Genomic DNA, 21,413 nt, shown 5'->3' with positions numbered 1-21,413 from the left:
AAGTATTTGAAGAGAGAAAGAGAGAGAGGGACACACGCAACACGCACACACATACAATGCCATATTAGCCATGTAATCGCCTCACACACATACAAACATGCTCTTGTCGCAGCACACACAAACACACACATACACACACAAGCACACACACACACACACACAAACACACACACACACACTCCGACTCCTCTTAGTTCATTTTCAATCTTCTTCAGTCAGGGTTGCCATGGAAGGAGGTTTTGTCCGCTGCCATGACAACATCACTTCTATCCGGTCTCCCCTGACAACAATGGGAGACTGGAACACAATATGCCTGGCTGATGCCTGTAGACGCACTCCCTTATTATGGGATTCACCAGCCCTGCTCCTTCTGCTATTCCAGATAAAAGTGAACATGTTTGTGTGCATGTGTGTTGCCCTGTGTGTGTGTATGTGTGTGCCTGTGTGTGTTGGCCTGTGGCCGTGTGTGTATGTGTGTGTGTATGTGCGAGAGATCATGTGTGTACATGTGCGTGTGCGTGCGTGTGTCTGTCACATATTGCCTTCATCAACAGCCCTTTCTACATCCTTACTAACGGTAGTAATTGCTTGTCAGTGCTGCCACTTCTTTGCCACAGGCTTTTATTCCACAGTCAGTCAGAGTAAATCACAGGTAAGCGTGGGATTCAAACTGGCAGCCAGTCCGAGCTACACGCCGTCAGGATTGGATAAGCCCAGGGGAGGGGTCGTGGTGGGCTTATAGCGAGCTCATCTCTTGATTGTAATTACTGCTAGGCCATGCATGGAAACAGAAAAAACTGTAAAGATTGCCACAGAAAAGTAGCGTGGAATATGGGCGTACAGAAGGGTCGTTTTATTCTCTAACTCAGGCTGGTTTTGTTTTGCGATGTTCAAGCACATGCTCATGCCAGATGCATGCACGTTGAACACACCTCGTTAGACTTCTGAGATTACCCACCAATCAATTAACACAAGGCTGTGATGGAAACCTCAGAATACACAGAGATTCAGGGCCACACTCGTCTGCCAAGCCAAGGTTGGTTCTGCCTGGGCTTGATCAGGAAGTGGAAGAGGAGGTGTTTGAAGCCAGGGAGTTGATAAGGAGAGGGTTATGCCCTGAGTCGATGGCTACTTCCCTCACAAGCACGGGTCCTTACCTTGAGTCGCTCCGACACGCTGTCCGTGAAGCTGATGGTGAACTCCTCCACCTTTGGGGGCTTCAACCTCTTCTTCTCTGTCTGGAACTCCGTGCGAGTCTTCACCACCACCTGGAGGAGACAGAACGACGTTGAGGGACAGGACGGTAAGACTGGTTTAAATGGAGCCTAAAGTTTGACATTCTGAGACGCTCCTCATAACAAAGGTCGAGACTATTCTAAATCCTGTTCCAAATGGTAGTGGGACAACGGGGAGACACCAGCTACAGAAGGACAGACAATAATAATCATAGTAACAGTGAAGCTGCGTAATTATCTTCAATTTCGGCTTTAATATTGAAGTTAATACAATCTTGAACAGAACAGTATCAACGACTCTAAATAAGAATGGATTCAGCTCAATAAATAAGAAAATAAATGACACTAATCCACCAAACTCCCAAAAAGAGAAGAACAGGTTTTATGCATGAGTCTACTGATTAACTCAGACAAGGGATCACAATTGCCGGGACACCCACACCCACACGCACACACAAACACGCAACCTGAATTTCCATCTATTGCTCAGCGTGTGTTCAAATCAGTTCAAAAGCACACCCTGCTACCCTTCCCCTTGCAACTCTTTGAAATATGGCCCTGCATTGGGAATCAAGAATTATCACGCTGTCTTTAACGCAGCCACCAGCGCCACACTTCATCCTACCAGCACCTCAGTCCCCAAGTCAGTGAGCAAGGCAGTGGCATGTAAACACAGAATCCAAACTCCTGGATTTCATGATGTCTGGGTCCTATTCTTCATGTCAATGGATGGCCGCCAGCAGCCCATCTGGGGACGTGTCGACACGGTCAGACGGAAGAGCTGAACAAGAATCACAGTCGACAGGTCGACACCTCGACATAGACAGCCTTAACAATTAACCTGGGGTCTTAACAAACAGCTCAGGTTATTTAATCAAAGGACTACAGACTACCAATTTCGGAAAAAAAAAAGTACAATATAAAAGCACACAGCTACAAGTAGACACATATAGGAAGCTGTAATCAACAGCGCTGCAGTGATGTGCTCGCTAACACTTTTCCTGATTGGACCCTTGAGGCGCAGTCTCACCAGCTCAGAGGGGCTGCTGCTGCTGGCTAGCTCTGCCACCAGTTAGCGGAGTAAATAAGCTCTCCGTTCAGCCTCCACTGCCCTCTCTTCAAGCTCATTTAGCAATTATATGCTCAGAGCCTGGAGGGTTGGAAACCGAAAATTAAGAAAAATGGAAGCTTTCGGTCATTACCTTTGGCTTTATCACGGGCTGTCTGGTTTAATTGGCCCATAAAGCCACTATTAATCCGCATTATCTCCTAGAACAGTCATTAGTTTCCATGTATGTCCATGAAGAGCTAAGTATTAGGGCGGCCCTTTGGTCAGTTAGCATCTTATCAGCAATGCTCAGGCAATGGTACAGATGACAGCATTTGGTCTTATATTTCTGTTTGACGAGGAATCTATTTGCTGATACAATTGAATGCATGCATTTGTACCAAAGAGCCAGAGTCGGAATAGACTATTAATATCAACAGTTGGATATGCCTACTTCTGTTAGGGACGGCACGGTACGAGATGACCATTGATTTCCTGTTATGATTTGATTTGGAAGCTAAATCTAAAATGCCGACCACAACAGAAGAAGAGCATTATTAACCAAACCACAGCGGCTAGGTGTATGTTGAAGCAGAGAGAGACAGACGGATCTGAATGAGACAGATAGGCCATTAGTTTAACATTACAAATGATTTTCTATAATAATAGATAAATTAATAATTAATAAATCATGAAATTAATTCCTAAATATATATTTTTTTCTTTCTCCGTTTTCCCTCCTTCTCCCCTCACTCCCCGGTCCTCATCATTGAACATCTGTCAGACAGGACTTTCTTTTGCTTCCCCTCAATTGACCCGATCCAGTCTGATCCGGTCCATCCAATCAAGCCATCGCGACCCAGTGGAGCCCTTGTTTCAGCTAGGCCCTGCTGCGCAGCAGAAATCTAATACCTTCCCCAGTGTCAAAAGGCCAGCGTGTGTGTCTATGTGTGTGTGTGTGTGTGTGTGTGTGTGTGTGTGTGTGTGTGTGTGTGTGTGTGTGTGTGTGTGTGTGTGTGTGTGTGTGTGTGTGTGTGTGTGTGTATGTGTGTGTGTATTTGTGGTTGGGTTTGGATAGACTGTATGTGTACTTTTGTTTGATGTGTTTTATCTGTGTATGTATGTATGTATGTATGTATGTATGTATGTATGTACGCATGTATGTACGTATGCACGTACGTACGTATGTATGTATGCATGTATGTATGTATGTATGTATGTATGTATGTATGTATGTATGTATGTATGTATGTATGTATGTATGTATATTTGTATATGTATGTGTATGTATGTATGTATGTATGCATGGATGTATGCATGTATGTATGTATGTATGTATGTATGTATGTATGTATGTATGTATGTATGTATGTATGTATGCATGTATGTATGTATGTATGCATGTATGTATGTATGTATGTATGTATTTTATGTGTATGAGTTGTTGTGTATGTATGTGTGTTTGTTTGTTTATATGGGGAGTGGGCTTACCTGAGGGCCTCTGTGTTTGAGGGTAAGCCCTCGGGCCCTAATGCAAGGGAGACCCTACAGTCCAGCCGGAGGAAACCCCGACATCAGAGTCCCGACAGGATATGAACTTCCTCTTCCCAATACTGGGCTCCATGGAGGCACATGTCTCATAGCTCACAGGCCACAGAGCTCCAGGATGCTAGGCTACAGATGGTTGAATCAAACCTATGATGCACCTTGAGAACTGGACATGCCAATAAAACTATTCCTTTTACTGAAACACCCACAAATGTCTCCTTTCAAGGGCTACCCAATTGGTTGCAACTGAATCAAAAATCCTGATATGACCCCTTCTATTGTCACAATTCATGTATAAATCCGAAAAATATGTAAATCGATAAAATCACAAAAACATAAAAAAAAGTGTGTACCTCTTAAATTAAAACTACATAAAAACCATTACAACCGCTTGATTATTATAGTTTGTTTATTACTTATTTTGTATTATTACACGGGTCTTTTCAACGTTCCGTTCACTTGCATGGGCACTTCACAACTTCCGGCGGTCAATTATTTTTGGATAATTCATTGGCAACGGATGAATAATGACCGCTGTCAAGGTAAACAAAAGGACTTTTTGCCTTTGGTATCACTCCGCATGTAGTCCGGTAACTTAATGTAATAAGCGGGATATGTATCAACCCAAGCGCTGTCGGTTGCTAAGCGACGACGTCAACGTCTTGGGCGGACTATTTCTCTGCTGATCAACACTATGAATGCTGGTAACAATCAAAAATACATTGTAAATAAATTGTTTCGTTTTGGCAAGTAGCCGTGTAATGAGCGGGATAATGTATAGAACTTTGCCGGTCATTATCGTAAAATAAGCCCCTTCATGGCGAAGCAAGACACCTCCGCTGCGCGTCGGTGTCCTGTTCGCCCTGTCGGGGCTTATGTTCTCGATAATGACCGGCGTTCTATACATTATCCCTTACATAATCACAAAAAAAATATCAGGCAATTTTCGTAATAAGCTAAATTACGCAGCATGCAGTCTTGCTGGGACCACGGACCATAGAGCACAGGAAGTCTCCCCGTTCACAGTGCACCCTGAACCCTAGTACAGCCCTGAAGAGTCTAACACTCGACTAACATAACAGCCCTGTAGAGTCTAACACAGGACTAACATAACAGCCCTGTAGAGTCTAACACAGGACTAACATAACAGCCCTGTAGAGTCTAGGACTAACAAGCCTGTAGAGTCAAACATAGGACTAACATACAGTGGCCTCTCCCGACGGAAGAATTTCTTAGTGAACTCTGAGACGTCAGTTCAGCCTGATAGTCGGCTTATCGCTGCACTTTCAATGTCCTTATTTTATTTGATTTCTTGGGCCTCAGAAAACAAGTTCCAGGGCTGAGATAGGGCTATAAATAGAAACACTGTTAACATTGTGCGCCTGATGACAACATCCAGAGAGGGGTTCTGAATGTGTCGGAACAAATCAAGACATACCAAAGGGCTCTACTGGAAAACAGGGTCCAGATCTCAGCCTCTTTGGTAGGCAATCATAAGGTTTACAGAAAGAGTCTGATAGTTTAACCCAATGTACACATATGGAAAGTAAGTTTCAGCTGTATTGTACCGGCCGATTGTCTTTGTGGGTTTCACTTACACCAGAGCGAAACTGGACACGTTGAATTGTACCTCCTCTTGCTGTTGCAGTGATACACTTTTAACTGCAATTTACAAACTAGTTTCAAACTGGCATCTGTACTGATACGGGTGTCTGTGTACTGAAAGGTTAGGGCTCTTCCTCACCTTGAGTTCACTAAGTCTGTTCTCCATTGAACTCTTCCTCACCTAGAGTTCACTAAGTCTGTTCTCCATTAAACTCTTCCTCACATAGAGTTCAGTAAGTCTGTTCTTCATTAGGCTCTTCCTCACCTAGAGTTCACTAAGTCTGTTCTCCATTGAACTCTTCCTCACCTAGAGTTCACTAAGTCTGTTCTCCATTAAACTCTTCCTCACATAGAGTTCAGTAAGTCTGATCTTCATTTGGCTCTTCCTCACCTAAAGTTCAGTAAGTCTGTTCTTCATTAGGCTCTTCCTCACCTAGAGTTGACTAAGTCTGTTCTCCATTAAGCTCTTCCTCACCTAGAGTTCAATAGACCAGACCCAGTCATGGGTGTAGATGATACTTCATATCGACTGTATTGGAATGAGAGAGTCCACCTCCTGATCCCCTGTGTCTGACTGCCACTCACATGCATCCAGTTGAAGTTCATGTAGGCTGCAGCCTGTAGCCTACCTGAATATAATCATTTAATTCCACTTGTAAATTCCACCCATATTCAAGGGTTTTGGTTGGCTTCCTGTAGTCGGGTCAGATCACGATCACTTCGTAAGGCAACCGAACCTGAGTTCACTCAGAAGCCGAACCGGGACCTGTTTCCAGCAGACCAGGTTTGGTCTGTTTGGTCCAGAGTTTGAATGAGCGTTCACACCCTACATCAGGGATAATCAACCTCCTTAACAAGTGGGCCGAAAAGGAAAACCACTGGGGGTTCATGGGCCAAACAGAGTAAAACTACGTGAATGATTCGCTACAAATAAATCGTACTTAAAGTAGTGTTAACTTAATATATATAGTACTACTACATGGAATAAACTTTTAATCATATCATTACAAAAGATTTTGTTCTCACATATTTTGGACACGTATTTAGAATTAAACAATGTTGTTTGAATCCTCACAAAACAGAACTACTGTACATATGAGACATTTTGAGCCAGTGAGTCAGTGAGAAAGATTGCACTGCCTTGTTTGCCTAGTTTGGCTCATCCTGAGACACTCATGCAGCTTCTCATAGGTCATGGAGCAAAGTGCCCTTGTTCTGATGGCATTCATATGAGAAAAGATAGACTCACACGTATCGGTTGGGCCAAACATTGTCAGAATAAGTGATGCCAGTTCCTGATTGTGGGGTACTGATACTGGCTAGTATCACCGGCTACACACAGAAACCTGATTTGCATGCAACTATGTTTCTCCTTTATTTATTTATTTTTTTGCATGTAACCTCTTGCGGGCCAGAACAAAAATTAAGAGGGGCCGCATTTGGCCCACGGGCCGCTAGTTGAATAGGCCTGCCCTACATAGACCAGTAGTCTATGAAGTCCTGAGTGAGAGAGAGCAGACGTCTATGTAGTACTATGAGAGAGAACATTAGTCTATGTTATCCTCTGAGTGAGAGAGAGCATTGGTCTATGCATAGAGGAAGCTACTTATATCCACTGACAATTTGCAAGTCAATGTAGGTTGATAAAAATTTGGAAATAATTGTAATGTTAGGTTACGGTTAAAATGGTAGTCAGCCACCGGCTGGTAAATGCGGGCTGAATAGAACCCTGGTGCGAGGCTACAACCCTTTTGTTGAGCGGACCCAAACCACTTGTGAGGTGTTTTCATTTTAAACTGCTTGTTCCTATCAGGCCAGATTTCCTCCCTACTGGATACCAAATCAAAGCCTCCCAGCATAAAGAGCCGCTTGGTCGGTCCTGAAAAACAAAATCAAAGACTATTTGATTGTACTTGGAATACAAAGTACTTGTATTGTGGTCCCAACTCCGAGAGCATCTAAGCCCTTACAGCTAAGACCCTCCAGTTATCCTAACAATCTGCTGCTGAGAGACATGACACAGAGAACTGGGTCTTCTCCTCATCACACAGGCAGCTCGAATATGAAACGATTACGTCAAGCGCCTACAACAGCCTCTTGTGCCATCCTGTCCTTTAAGCGGCAGAAAGATTCATTAGAAGTCGAAGAAAACAAACCAATTTGGCCTCCCCCTGGTCTCTCTGGAATGCAACAACTCGTTGGTGTTTCATCAGCGGAGAACAGCCAATCTCAGCCAATCTCTCTCTGATGCCCTCTTAGTTTCTCCGTCTCCATTAGTCCTACACTCACAGCCTCTCTCACACACACTGTGCAGGGAGACTGAAGCATGTTGGTATGTGTGTTAGGAGATATATTGCTGGCCTTTTCTCTCTCTCTCTCTCTCTCTCTCTCTCTCTCTCTCTCTCTCTCTCTCTCTCTCTCTCTCTCTCTCTCTCTCTCTCTCTCTCTCTCTCTCTCAAATTCAAATTCAAATTCAAAAAGCTTTATTGGCATGACTATTGTGGTGAACCAAACAGTGTTGCCAAAGCATTACAGTGTTATGCATTACATAAAATATTATGTATAATAACAAAAGAGAACGTCAGAACAATATGTACATATAACAACCTATAACAATATAACATAACATACAGATGTACATATGTATGTCTATCTCTCCCTCTCCCTCTCCCCCTCTCTCTCCCCCTCTCTCTCTCTCTCTCTCTCCCTCTCTCTCTCTCTCTCTAAAAGAAACATGCATACGGACTGCCTGCTGTAGCTCAATAAAAGGTGTGTGGGCAGATAATGTGTGTTAACTTGTGCATGCACGATGTGTTAGCTTGTGCATGCAGTGTGGTATTAGCAATCAGTTATTACCTCCAGTTTGATGGATTTGGACATCTTCACTCTCGTGCATTCTGCTATTAACTGGTGGGCACTGTCTCAGATCACACACAAACACACACACACACACACACACACACACACACACACACACACACACACACACACACACACACACACACACACAACACTGCTCTGCTTAGAATGGATAGAAATGCAAGGTCTGCGTGTTTGTGTGTGTGTGTGTGTGGGAGTGCGTGTGAATGTGTTTGTGTGTTTGTGCGTATTCGTATGTGTTTGTTTGTGTGGGCTAGTATGTATGAATGTGCCTGAGTGCGCCTGTGTGTGTGTGTGTGTGTGTGTGTGTGTGTGTGTGTGTGTGTGTGTGTGTGTGTGTGTGTGTGTGTGTGTGTGTGTGTGTGTGTGTGTGTGTGTGTGTGTGTGTGTGTGTGTGTGTGACAGGCAGATCCCCTCTCAGTAAGCAGGTATGTGAGATGGAGAGTTTGCCTGCTCGCCTACTAGCAGAATCCACAACGAGGCGGCCAGAACTCAGCGTCTGAACAGCACTACCCTCTCCTCTCCCACCTCTCCATCCATGTGGAAAAATCTACTTTCATCCATCTTGTCTGATTCTAATAAAATCTTTCACTCTGGCACCAAATGTATGTTTGTTTTTTTATCATATATAGGACTTTACATATGATTTTTTACATATTATACATGCAATACTGTTTTTGATATTTCATTTAAAATATATATTTTTTCGTCCTTGAGGATATAATGTGTGGTCTTTAGTTGTATTTTCATGGATTATGTGTTGCCTGGTGGTTTCAATGGTGGGATGTTGTGTATAACTTCAATAAGAAAATGTAGCCAATACGAAATGTAGCAAATACCAAAGCTCAATTTGAATGTGAATGAAAGCATGTGGTGTTCAGGAGTCATATGGACTGTCCTTCACCACATGGTCACAGTGAACTTAAACTGTGTGCCCTTGTGCAAGGCATCAGCCTCTATGTCCTCAGCTGGCTCTGCTCTTTATAGTTGACCCTTTGCTCTGTTCCTCTTTGAAAGAAAATGAAAAGATGATTTCCCTGAGGTGAGGAGGAAACTATTACATAAATATAGAGGGCAGGTCCTAACTGAAGGGAACGGAGGGCTGCTCTTCCTGATATCTGAATCCAAGGAGCCTTCGCTAAGCCTTAACCGCTTGGAAACAACCAAATGAAGCTCACTGTTGTCCAACTGTTATCAAAATGTCATATTGGGAACACTATAGATCTATTACATCTACTGGAAATGGGGAAACAAATGGAGAAAAACAATCTCCTTGCGTTATTGAATCATTTCCTTTGTTGAGACACATCTGGGTCTTGTCCTTTGATTCCAGCCGACACTCCCGCTCGGCCCGGAGTCAGTTGAACTGTGTGGCGATGGTAACTAGATTAAGTGATGCTAGTACCGCAGCGTCTATGGGATGCCTGGGTGATAAATGAGTGTCTGGCCAGCTCCAAATCTGTCTCCTAATCTCGGCAGCACACAGTGGAGAAAACCCAAGATGAATGACTGAGCTAATAGACGAGGGAAAAGATCAGGGTGGGGGGTGACGACGCGTCTCCTTATAGAAGGGTCCCGAAAGTTAAGCTAACGGCAGGAAGGAGGGCATGCGTGCACGCGCGGCGTGGCGCGGCGCCCACCACCATGCACAGGCACAACAATTAGGGCAGTCGCTCACCTTGTCAGGTGCTTGGCACTGGAGGCTGCCCACGTCCAGCGGAGTGATGAGGGGCACGTTCTGGAAACCATCCTCCACGCTCACCGGCTTGGCCCCTTTGTCTTGAAGATTACTTCCTAGTTTCACCATGTTTCTCCGAATAATCCCTCGATTTCCTAGAGGAATGTGAGGAGGTGCGAGCAGAGGGGTTCAGAGAGAGAGGGCATACCGTCATGGGCTCTTAATCACCAACACACGTGACAAAACAAGCGCGCGCACACACGAACACACACACACACACACACACACACACACACACACACACACACACACACACACACACACACACACACACACACACACACACACACACACACACACACACACACACACACACACCGACATGCGCTCAATGGGACCCAACATTGGCTGTTGAACTTGTGCCCTACAAGTCCAAAATCAAAGACTTGATTGAACTGTAAGGTTTCCACACCATTGTCATTGTGACCGTGATTAAATTATGGCTAACTGTTACAATACAAAAGTCTTACATGTCCAATAAAAAACATAGCTCCTTAGGAGATAAGCAACAGTGAATTAAGAAATAGCTCTGATACATATTTAACCCCGTTTGCGTTTAATACTCTCCCAGACGATGCACGAGTAACGGAATTATCAATCCACGCAAAATCATCACATTAATTCCTCATCATATCCCTACCCGTTGTAAAGGCCTACCTATGGAGTGGGTGGTGGGCTCTCCTGCGGCAGTATGTAGTGTGAAGATAACGGATCAAACGCGACTCAGGGAGCAGGAGAGGAGGAGCTGCTGCGTGGTAATGCTGATGCTGCGGGAGCCAGACTGCACTGGCTGGCTGGTGGCTCCTCGCATCGGACCGCCTCACAGCGTACCGCCCAGCCCCTGATGTCAACACCAGCCCTCCACCACCCACACCACGCCACTAGGCGGATCAGTCGGGGGTCTCCGTTCTGCCTGAAATGAACTCCGGAGACGTCTGGATCACGGTGAACAGTGGTTTCATTGAGTGATGTTGCCACCTAGCGTTGTTTGTGCTACATCAACGGAGAGTTTGGATAAGTTGTGGTTCGGTGTTTCGCCGCCAGGGGGCGTCAGTTATAATGCAGTCTTGAGTGGTACCCGAATACACTGCACTATTTATTCATCACACGGCCTTAATTGGGCGGTTCATGTTTCAAGATAAGCCTAGCCTAGGTTCAGAAAACATAGATTTTGACCGTTTGAATGAAGCCTAATAGGATTTGATATTACATGGTCACCTATTGAAAATATGGCCACGTGTCAGTCAGTTAGCCTTTCAAATAACGAAAACAGATCTGCACTCATTTATATACATATGGGTTGATGAATCCTCCTTACTGATGTGAGTAAATGAATACGCCAGGCACATAACTTCATCACAGTTAAGTTTTATTTCATTCAACATTTCACATTACAAATATTGAAAAATTATGCATACTGTTATAAATAGTTGGCTGCAAACAATTAAATAACATTAGATTTTTCTTTTTTTTGTTGTTGTTTCACTAGCACTTGTACAGACCAACTCCTAGAAATATGGACATAATATTTTGTATTACATAAATTAATTAGAAAGGAAAATACAAAAATAGGAACTTATAAAGTGAAATGACAATAAAAATTAAGGTGATATCTTAAGTAAAAAAATGCTATTAATAAATACAACAACCTTCCCATACACAGTTAAAAACTATTGAAATTTTTTACCATTAAGTAACATCATTAACAGACAAATATTTAAATATTTATTTTCCTTCAGAAAATGTGAACCATATATTGTGGAGCACAATATAGCAATTAGTAGAAACTAGACACTTTAACATATTAAAAGCTTCACCTCAAAAATATAACAAAAATCTGATCCAAATTATAAAAATCAATTATACATTCCAATTAAAAATATACCAATAAACAGCTAAATACATTGTTGACCTATTAATTACAATGCAATCAATCACAGTAGCTTGAAATAAACAAAATAAGCAAATGAGCACAAAAACCTTAATGTTTTAAAAATAACTTCAATTATTTATATTAGTACAAATAGTTTGATTTATTTTTCTTTTTACAAACACCAGCATGAAAAGGATTACAATAACAGTAGAAAATGACTGTGAAAAACATATTAACATCTTCTTCAATTAATGTCTGCAATTAAAAATGGCATTAAAGAATTACATTGCAAAGAGTCTTTATCTGGAAAAAGGTTCAAAAGAAGTATTGCACATAACAACTTGAAGTTTACTTGCAACATTTACCACATTCAAGTCTTCAAACTCCCCTTCCTCTAGATAGGTCTATAAGATCAACTCCACAAAACAGCGGGGGTTACTCCAGTCTTCTCCACAGTGTCCTATAAATATGCTCAAAGTGTTGCACTGCCAAATCTCCCTGTAGCGGATTATTAGTATTTTTTTGTCTCTCATACTTTGTTTTACCATTAATTAGTTAATTCTTTCTCTGTGCATCTTGCAGAGGTCTGCGATGGGAGAAGCGGGGGCCCGAGGACGCCGTGGGGGGCGGGGGGGGGGGGGGGGGGGGGGGGGTTTGCGGGAAGTGAGGCGAGAGTTGCATTAGGGTTGTCCTTAACGTAATAACTGAGAAACATTTGGTGCACACCACACCACAACAATTAATTTTCAATAGCTAATTCATGTACTTGTCATTTTTTCTCTTTTTTTTGTCATGCATGCTACAGATTACAATAGGAGCTAGTTGGCAAGTTCAAGAATATATATAATATATATGTTTATATTATTTTTTTTTTCAAATATTAAAATATCTAAACACCAAACATCCATTCGTGTGATACGAGATTCAGCGTCGAGCGCGAACCGAATTTTGCATTCTCCTTATAGTAAGTCATATTCCAAGAAAGGAGAGGAAACCAAGACCAAGGTACTATTTTTCCAACTAGGGCAGCCATTTTAGAGACATCACATCAATTCAAATTAGAAATTATTTCTTGCCATGCTGTCGTCCCCCAGATTGCCTGGAAACAGCTAGTGTATGAAAGCTCAAGACCAGGAGAGCCACAATTTGGTGTCCTCTCTTCAGGGTCAAAGGCGCGTCCACACGAGTGCGCACTAAGCTGTCAAAGATTCCTCAGCACTGAAATGTATAAAAAGCATAATTGAAAATAATATTTATTGAAATCACTCAACTTTCTTTTAAATGAACATTTTCCATATACGCAGATCTCTCAGTAACAAAAGTACAAAAGCTACCTTTCACAATGTGAAAAATTGAGGTATTGCAAAAAGGAGTTTCCCCATTTGTGAAAAATGTGCCTAAAATGACTGCTGGAAAAAGAAAAAAAAAATATTTAGAAAAGTAGTGCATAATAAATGTTTATATGTGCATGACAAAATAATTTAGCTAGAAAACACTGTACCAAAAAATCAGCAGGCCATGTATAAAATAATCTTTTTTTTTCTCAAATCGCATTTAACAGCAAATTCTTCACAAAGTGTTTGAACTTCTAAAATGCTCACCTTCCAGGGTGCAGAACTGGTGCGACAGCACAATGTCACGCTGGCCCACGTACACGTTTCTCACTAGTGTGTAGAGTAATCAAGTTTCTATTTCTGGACAAACTCCCTGACATAGCTAAGCTCGCAGATTTGGAAACCACTGAGTGACTTAAACAATAGAACAACAACCTTCAAACAAATGGGGGTTAGCTACTTTTTTTTTTGATTCGTAGTTTTTCTTCTGTGCGTGTGTGTTTTTTAAAGTTCGACAAACAATATTTTATGATACGGAAAATTAACAAATGGCTGCGTCTGAAAGTCAAGAGGCTGCAGAGAGGCCTGCGAGCTGACGAGCCGCACTCTGTAAGCTAGCGTGTTTACCGCTCGGTACTCAAGGCCAATCTTTGGTTAGCTGGAGTCCGTCCGATCCCAAGAAGCAAGCGAAAATAATGGAAAAACAACTTGAAAGATATATATATTAAAAAAAAAGATAAACCCAAGAAAGAAAAATAAGAGAAAGTGTAGAGAAAAAGAGTAGGAAATGCGCTACAGTATGATCTACTACTACGCCTCATCTCTTTGGTTACCTGAAGCCACTAGGTACAACCTGTCATCACCTGCAGGGGGGTTTCCCAACTGCAGGGGGGGGGGGGGTCAAACGCATGCAGTAGTAGTTAGTAGTAGTAGAACACATTGCAGAGGACTATCTTCATTTATGCTTCGTAACACTGGATGCTGAGTAGGTCGATGGGATGACTGCTTAGGGGTGGGGGGGGGAGGAGTGTTCACTCAAAGGGGCAGACCCCCTCTCATGACTCAATCATATGGGCCTGGTTTGCTTTTGAAGAGGTTGAATGCAAAAATACAGTATTGGGTGAACAGGTGGTGGCAATTGCACAAATATGTTGTATGGGGAGGGGGGAGGGGTGAAATAAAATAGGCATGCCTTTATCAGCTGGGAGCCCTGTTGTGAAACTGCATCGCTACCCTTAATATTAAACTTATATCCCCTCCCACCAAGACAGACAGGGGGAGAACCATCCGTCTTGACCACAACTACACGCCCTGCATCTCTGCTAGCAGCTGGCTGAGCAGCCATCTTAGCAGCTAGCTTATCAGCTAACTTAGGAACGGGGGGGGGGGGGGGGGGGGGAGGATGGGGTCTATCATTCTCTAGACCATGGATGGTCTATCATTCTGTAGACCATCCGTCAAGCCTTCTCCAGCTCTCTGTAGTTTGTTTTCTGTTCGGTACATTCCTATAATACACTGTACACTGCACAATGCTCCGTTCTGTCCCTAGCATAACCCTGGGTTGACTTACAAAAATAAGGAAGTGACAAAGCAGTGTGTACAAAAACTGTGCCAATGACATCGCGCTCCGCCCTGCTCGCGTCGTTTCCCTTTGATTGTGGTCCCAAGGGAAGGAGAACATCAGCGGGCTTTTGTTTGTTTCCTTGTCTGCTCTCATTTCTAATTGTAGTCGGCACATATAGCAGCTGAGTTTGAGGTATTAGTTTTTGCATGTCAAAATGGAGATCGAAACCCAAATTTGTATAGCTGTGGTTTTTATCTTTTTACTACGCTTTCAAGTAACATCAAACTGTGTTGCGTCGTGTCGGTGGAAACAGTTTGATCTGGGAGGAATGAAGGATCCGTCTAGTTTGCCCTTCCTAATTCTCGAATGGCGTCTTCGAGATTCTGCTTTGGTTAACTACTACGGGTCTAATATGATGTGTTTGCACTTTGTTGACAGGAAATAAGTGCACTCTTCTTTAGCAACACCTTTTTAATTCACATTTGCTCTGGAGCCTTCAGTATTAAAAAAAATGAATCAAAAAAATAAATAGTTAGTTGGAAATCAATCCAATCTAAATTAGACCGCTGTTGGGAGTTAATTAAAAAATGAATTTGATTTTGTTGTCAATCATACCCCCAAAAAATGTTATGTACTCTGGCTCTTATCTCAAATTACCTTTTAGAAAGACATGGCCAATCAATTGCCAATTAAAAGAGCAGGTATCTTATATATATATAAAAAAATAAAATCAAATGGATAAATTAAATTATATTACATCTTTTTTTTTCTCCTTGCTGAACATATTTGGATATATTCCAGTTTTTGACGGCGTTTTGCTCTACGCTAAAAAATATAGATATATTTATATATATTTACTTAAAATAAACCCAAAGAACAAAACAAACTCAAAACTAAACGTAAGCCTCTGTGACACTAGAGCTAAAAAGGAACCAGCAACAGAAAAGTGCATTTATTTGTACAATGATTAGCGACTCCTACGCTACCTCCCCTTCTCCTCTCCTGTTGCCTCTCCCTCTGTCTCCGCGTCGGCGGCAGTGGCGCCCCCTGCTGATCAGTTCCAGCGGAAGGAGATGTGGCGCGGGCGGTCGCCTCCCTCCTTCACCAGGGGCTTGTGGAACTCACGGCCGGCCCGGGAGTGGATGGCCGCCCAGCAGTACTCGCAGTAGTACTGCAGGCAGGTGACGTTGGCGCAGAAGAAGGGGGCGAACTTGCCGCCGCAGCGCGTCCCCTGGCACTCGTCGCACAGCTGGTCGTCGAGCACGTATGGCTTCACTTCCACCTGCGGGGGGACACACACACACACACACATGATGAGTTGTGGCTCCGTGGACGCATGAGGAGCGGGTCAGTCAGTGTGCTGAACATGAACCTTCACATGAGAACACATGAGAGTACAAGATGTGTTTGTGCGTGTGCCTGTGTCTAAGTACGCGTGTGCGTGTGTCTAAGTACGCGTGTGCGTGCGTGTGTGTGTACTTGTGTGTGCGTGCAAGTGTGTGGTGTGTGCGCACGCATGTGTACGTGCGTGAGTATGTATGTGCTCGTGTGTGCGTACGCATGTGTGTGTACATGTATGCGTGCGTGTAACCCCACCCAACCCTTCAGTTTGGGCTTCGGTCTCCACCCACCCGTTTGTCTATCTCTCCGTGCTGCAGCTGGACGAAGCGGGCGCTGATAGCGGCGATGTAGCTCTGCTGGTTAGAGAAGGCCACACGGCCCGCTCCCTTGGGGTACTTCAGCTCCGGGTCTGTGTCGATGCCCGCGTAGCAGACGCCCCCGTACAGGCGGTCCATGATCATGGCCAGCTCCACTGTAGCGCGGGACACAGCATGGAGGCAACGTTATGGGTGATACCACGACCAGAAGACCGTCACTAAATCAACCATGGAGACAATAACCCAGCTAGAGGAAACAAGGACACACACACGCTCTCCAGTGACCTTGCACTGCTACAACAACAGTCTTGAACACATAAACAATGACTGTTGACCAGAAGACAATTTAGAGGTCATGAGAACACAATGAAAGCCATGTAATCCATTTGTCTCCATTAGAGACTTTAAGAAGGAAAAAGCCAAAGCTGTTGTGGCACACAGAAGGCTGTTCTCTGACATGCATGGCTCTGGATAGTGAATATCGGCCCCACACAGGAGACCCAGTAGGGGTGTTGAACACAGGCCCCGGTACGGGGGCCTCTAGAGGTACAGATAAGGAGGGTGTGTGGATGCAGGGGTTGATAGCAGCAGATACCATCAAGTGGAGTTGCGGAGGCTGGTGCTTCTCCGTAACTGACAGTTCTTAGACAGACCCCCTTGCTGCTTCGTGGATGACTCTGAAGCCCTTCGTTGGAAGCCATTAGGTCTTCAAACAACGGGTGGAAACTTAAGTGGCCAAGTGGCGACAAGAGCTTGTGTGAATGCAAGAGAACATAATAACCAAACTAGTAAAACGGAGTGTGATTGAGTTGTTTACTAAACGTGCGTCCAAAGATTTTTAAATGATATTCCTCCGTTCTTTTTTTTTTTTATTTTAACAAAATTCTGCCACACAGACTACTTCTTTGACCTGATGTTTTTTATAGGTCTATTCGGTTTTATTAGGTATTATAGGTTTATTGGTCAGCATATGTCCCTCCCACCCATGGATAATGGATTCAATACTTTTCTCATCATGAAAGGAACACCAGCGATTGTCCCACCAATGGGAATTTGATCGAACATATGTGCATTTCAAACCAACACAGCACAACTTGACAGCCCTATCTATCGATCCATCTATAGCTATATCCATACAATAATGTTAAAGTTATGGAAAAACATATTTATGAAAAATAAATGATAATGTATTAATGTTTATAGGAGGATTAAGCAGGAAATGAGAGTATCCTATATCAAGTACATGATATTTATAGTCCAGCGCTTTGGGGTCCAATGTCTCAGAAGAATGGGTCAATCAACTGAGGCTTAGCACAGGCTACTTCGTCATCAACCAGCTCCTGGACCTCATTTCCCTCATCATCTACCCTCCCATAAACCCAGAGGAGGTGCTAATCAGTCTAACATTATTTCTGAGCTTTCGCTCATAATAGAGAGAAATGTAAACATAAGTAGGAAACGTAAACCCCTGTACATAATGTATCCCACATATGCCTAAATCGTTTTGCCGGTATTCCAAGACCCAAGGAAATTGTAGACATGGTCTAAGTCTCAAGGTATGAGTCGATGAATGTGATTTTGAATCAGCCAGGATTCTTTTTCAACTCATCCCCTCTGTGAAAATGCTAAGTTTTTTTATGCCATCTGTTCGGTGCCCAACAAGCGTTACCTAACCCTAACCCTATCTTTGTTTTGTGAGTGCATACGTCTAGACAGTGTTCACTAAGTAACAAAAACACATCCATTCTGTGTTTCCAGCCACTGCACTCGGGGACAGACTGGGACTTGGAGGCTGGAGCTGGTGGCTGTTTGTCTAGGCAGAGGGATGACTCTGAATTCAGAGTGCAAAGCCACAGTTAAATAGGTTGTGAGGGTACGTTGAGGAGGGGGTGGATTTGAACTGATTGGCACTTTGACTTGTGAATCAAAATGAAGAGCTCAGTAGCTGGTTGATGAATGTACCTAGAACCATGTCGGTCTCCAAGTCCATGAGTGCAGTGGGGTGTAAATAAAGCATGAGAACGTGTGGATATGTTTGCTTCCGGGTCCTATAGGGAAAGTTGACATCACACCGTGTTGTCCGCGCCATGTTTAGAGCTGGCTGCCTCCATTGGTTATTTGGATCACACAAGATGGCGCGGGTGTGATGCAGCCTCCCATTCCCTAAAGGACTAAACCACCAGCTTTGGAGCTGCGTAACACTTTTTGGAATAGAATGGGTCTAAAAAAATACCGTCTGAGGAGGAGAGTATTCAGGGAGCAGAATCAAACGGGGGCTGACCTGCGCGGAGCGGGCGTGGGACACCGCCCACAAAGATGGTCTTGCGGGGGTCCAAGGGCTGGGAGCCGTCCATCACAAAGTCGCTGTCGTTCAGGTTCCAGGGGCGGATCTGGACCTGTTGAGGAGCCACACCATCGGGGCTCAGATCAGCTTCAGGGACAGCGGCTCAGTAACCACAGACATGGACCGTGAGGGAAAGCATGCTCCGATTCTCTTAAACTAGCAGACCTACGGCATGTTTGGAGAAGCACCACCTGTCACTCATTTCCAACATTCAAAAATGAAATTAACCCTGACATTAATTCAATTCAATTCAGATCACTTTATTCGTCCCCGAGGGGCAATTTAAAGGGGGCACATGACAGTAGCTTAAAAACACAAGACACACATAAGCAACCGCACACTATATAATCAACAACACACGCATCACACTCACACCCATTACAAAGTGCATTGCAGCATGTTATGCTGCATGTTAAGTTAGTGGTCAGCATTAAGCAGCTGGACAGCCCAGGGGATGACGGTTGCCTTAATGGTCGGTATCATTCCTCTCCCCACCTGCCCGAAGGCGGCAATGATGCATTCCATCAGTTTTATTTAGGCTTGTATTAATTGCAATAATGTTGTTCCTTTAGGAGAAATCCTTGATCATCCTGATCTGAAGGTGTAGATCGCCAGGTTGGTGCCATGATGGATGATCAGGGGACCATTCAGTGTAACCCCTGCACCCTCTCAGCGGGCTGCTGACGCCCTCCCCTGATGAAACACATGGGTATGAAGGCTGCACTCCTCCTAGTCGTCCTATCGGACTAGTGTAATGAGCACAGCACTAATGGCACCTATAAGTCTTCAAATATTGCTACCCCAAGCAATTCACTGAGGTCATATAAAAGGCAACGCCGTAAATAGGCCAGTATTCGGTTTTCACCCGGCGGGCTAAATATACATGCAGATAGGCCTGGTGTGTGTGTTGCATGCATGATTACGTGTGTGTGTGTGTGTGTATGTGTATGTGTGTTTATTGTGAGTGTGGGCGTGCATGTGTATCTAGGTTTAGGATCTGTGTGCACACTGACCGGCTTATCTTTGATGGTGGGGCTGGACACACACAGATAGAGCTTCCCGTCCTCCTCGATGCAGGCCTCGATCAGGGCCTGGACGGAGCTCTCGTCCTGGAACAGCAGGAAGGCATAACCTACGCACACACACACACAAACACACAACGCTTTACTCACAGAGCATATACTGTCCTGTGACAAAGCATTACAGCGCCATCTCACTCATGACGACATAATGCGGCTTAAAGGTCACGTCCTCTATGTTGTTGTCCTAGCCAGCCCTACCGCCAACGGCTGAAGTCCTGCCAGGACCTTGTGACTCACTGGTGAGCAGCCCTGCCTGCAATCTTTCCTATTCTGCGACCCCAGAGCAGAAGAGCAATAGTGTCTAAACTACAATCAAAAGACCAGTAGAGCAATAGTGTCTAAACTACATTCAAAAGACCAGTAGAGCAATAGTGTCTAAAAACTACAATCAAAAGACCAGTAGAGCAATAGTGTCTAAACTACAATCAAAAGACCAGTAGAGCAATAGTGTCTAAACTACAATCAAAAGACCAGTAGAGCAATAGTGACTAAACTACAATCAAAAGACCAGTAGAGCAATAGTGTCTAAACTACAATCAAAAGACCAGTAGAGCAATAATGTCTAAACTACAATCAAAAGACCAGTAGAACACTGGTGAATAAACTACAATCAAAAGACCAGTAGAGCACTAGCGACTAAACTACAATGAAAAGACCAGTAGAGCAATAGTGACTAAACTACAATCAAAAGACCAGTAGAGCAATAGTGAATAAACAACAATCAAAAGACCAGCATAGCACTAGTGAGTCAACTACAATCAAAAGAGCAGTAGAGAACTAGTGAATAAACTACAATCAAAAGAGCAGTAGTGCACTAGTGAATAAACTCCAATGATGCACAACTTTTATTTTTAGATGAAGCATTCCATTAAGTAATGATATTGCACACACTGCTTTAAAGAAAAGTAAATACATAATTAATCAAGTGATCATTACCTGTGTTGAGTGATCGTTCTTCGTATCGATGCAACAGATAAAGGAAGAGGAAGAACAGGTCTCACCTTTGGGAGGGAAATAGGACTTGCTCTCTGCTTTGTGAGGCCAGTCCACAAACAGGTGACCGAAACGGCGGAAACTGGCAGTGATCTCATCTGTAGAAGCAAACGGCACAACCCCCAAGACATTAGAGACTTTCTTTGGAATCAAACTTCCTCCTTGTAATTGATCGATTAAAAATTAAAGCAAAAAATGTAGCAGTAGTGATATAACATTTAACAATTCAATTAAAAAATGGATGTTATGTGAAAACGGATGGATGGTACGTGAAAAACGACTCTAAAACACTGCGACAAAGCGGCAAATAAAGGGTTAGAACCAAATTTGGAGGGGGGCCACCGAATGAAAAGTCAGTAGAACAAGTTATTCTTTAGCCCCGCCGGGACAGCAACTACACATCCTCCAAGACTGAGAGATCACTGGGGTACTGTGATTACGGCGCAACCGAACAATGCATACATGAACCGTGACTAGAGGACTGAACAGGTTGTATTTTTTACTTGAACCA

General features: G+C 43.6%; 2 protein-coding genes across 6 annotated transcripts in view; both read right to left on the bottom strand.

Annotated features, from left to right (window-relative positions):
• Positions 1 to 10,932, bottom strand: part of nsg2 (neuronal vesicle trafficking associated 2) — a 35,609-nt gene extending 24,677 nt beyond the window's left edge. Inside the window, exons 1-3 of one of the 2 annotated variants that reach the window (XM_030362328.1) lie at positions 10,712 to 10,932; positions 9,995 to 10,149; positions 1,158 to 1,268 (exon numbers count right to left, since the gene is read on the bottom strand). In XM_030362328.1, coding sequence (XP_030218188.1) covers positions 1,158 to 1,268; positions 9,995 to 10,123 — 240 coding nt within the window. In that variant the 5' untranslated portion in view covers positions 10,124 to 10,149; positions 10,712 to 10,932. Of the gene's footprint in view, positions 1 to 1,157; positions 1,269 to 9,994; positions 10,150 to 10,694 lie in introns of both variants that reach the window. The other variant, XM_030362329.1, reaches the window with a different exon arrangement.
• Positions 10,933 to 11,406: 474 nt separating this feature from the next.
• cpeb4b (cytoplasmic polyadenylation element binding protein 4b) overlaps positions 11,407 to 21,413 on the bottom strand; it is a 31,442-nt gene continuing 21,435 nt past the window's right edge. For 2 of the 4 annotated variants that reach the window (XM_030360645.1, XM_030360646.1), the window contains 5 exons: positions 20,911 to 21,000; positions 19,841 to 19,959; positions 18,765 to 18,879; positions 16,457 to 16,638; positions 11,407 to 16,107 (listed from right to left, as the gene is read on the bottom strand). In XM_030360645.1, the coding sequence (XP_030216505.1) occupies positions 15,880 to 16,107; positions 16,457 to 16,638; positions 18,765 to 18,879; positions 19,841 to 19,959; positions 20,911 to 21,000 (734 nt within the window). In that variant the 3' untranslated portion in view covers positions 11,407 to 15,879. The remainder of the gene's footprint in view (positions 16,108 to 16,456; positions 16,639 to 18,764; positions 18,880 to 19,840; positions 19,960 to 20,910; positions 21,001 to 21,413) is intronic. The other 2 variants (XR_003977292.1, XR_003977293.1) reach the window with 2 other exon arrangements.

This window comes from Gadus morhua, chromosome 7 (assembly GCF_902167405.1).
Source record: "Gadus morhua chromosome 7, gadMor3.0, whole genome shotgun sequence".
Lineage (NCBI taxonomy): Eukaryota > Metazoa > Chordata > Actinopteri > Gadiformes > Gadidae > Gadus > Gadus morhua.
This window is presented reverse-complemented; position numbering and strand designations above follow the sequence as displayed.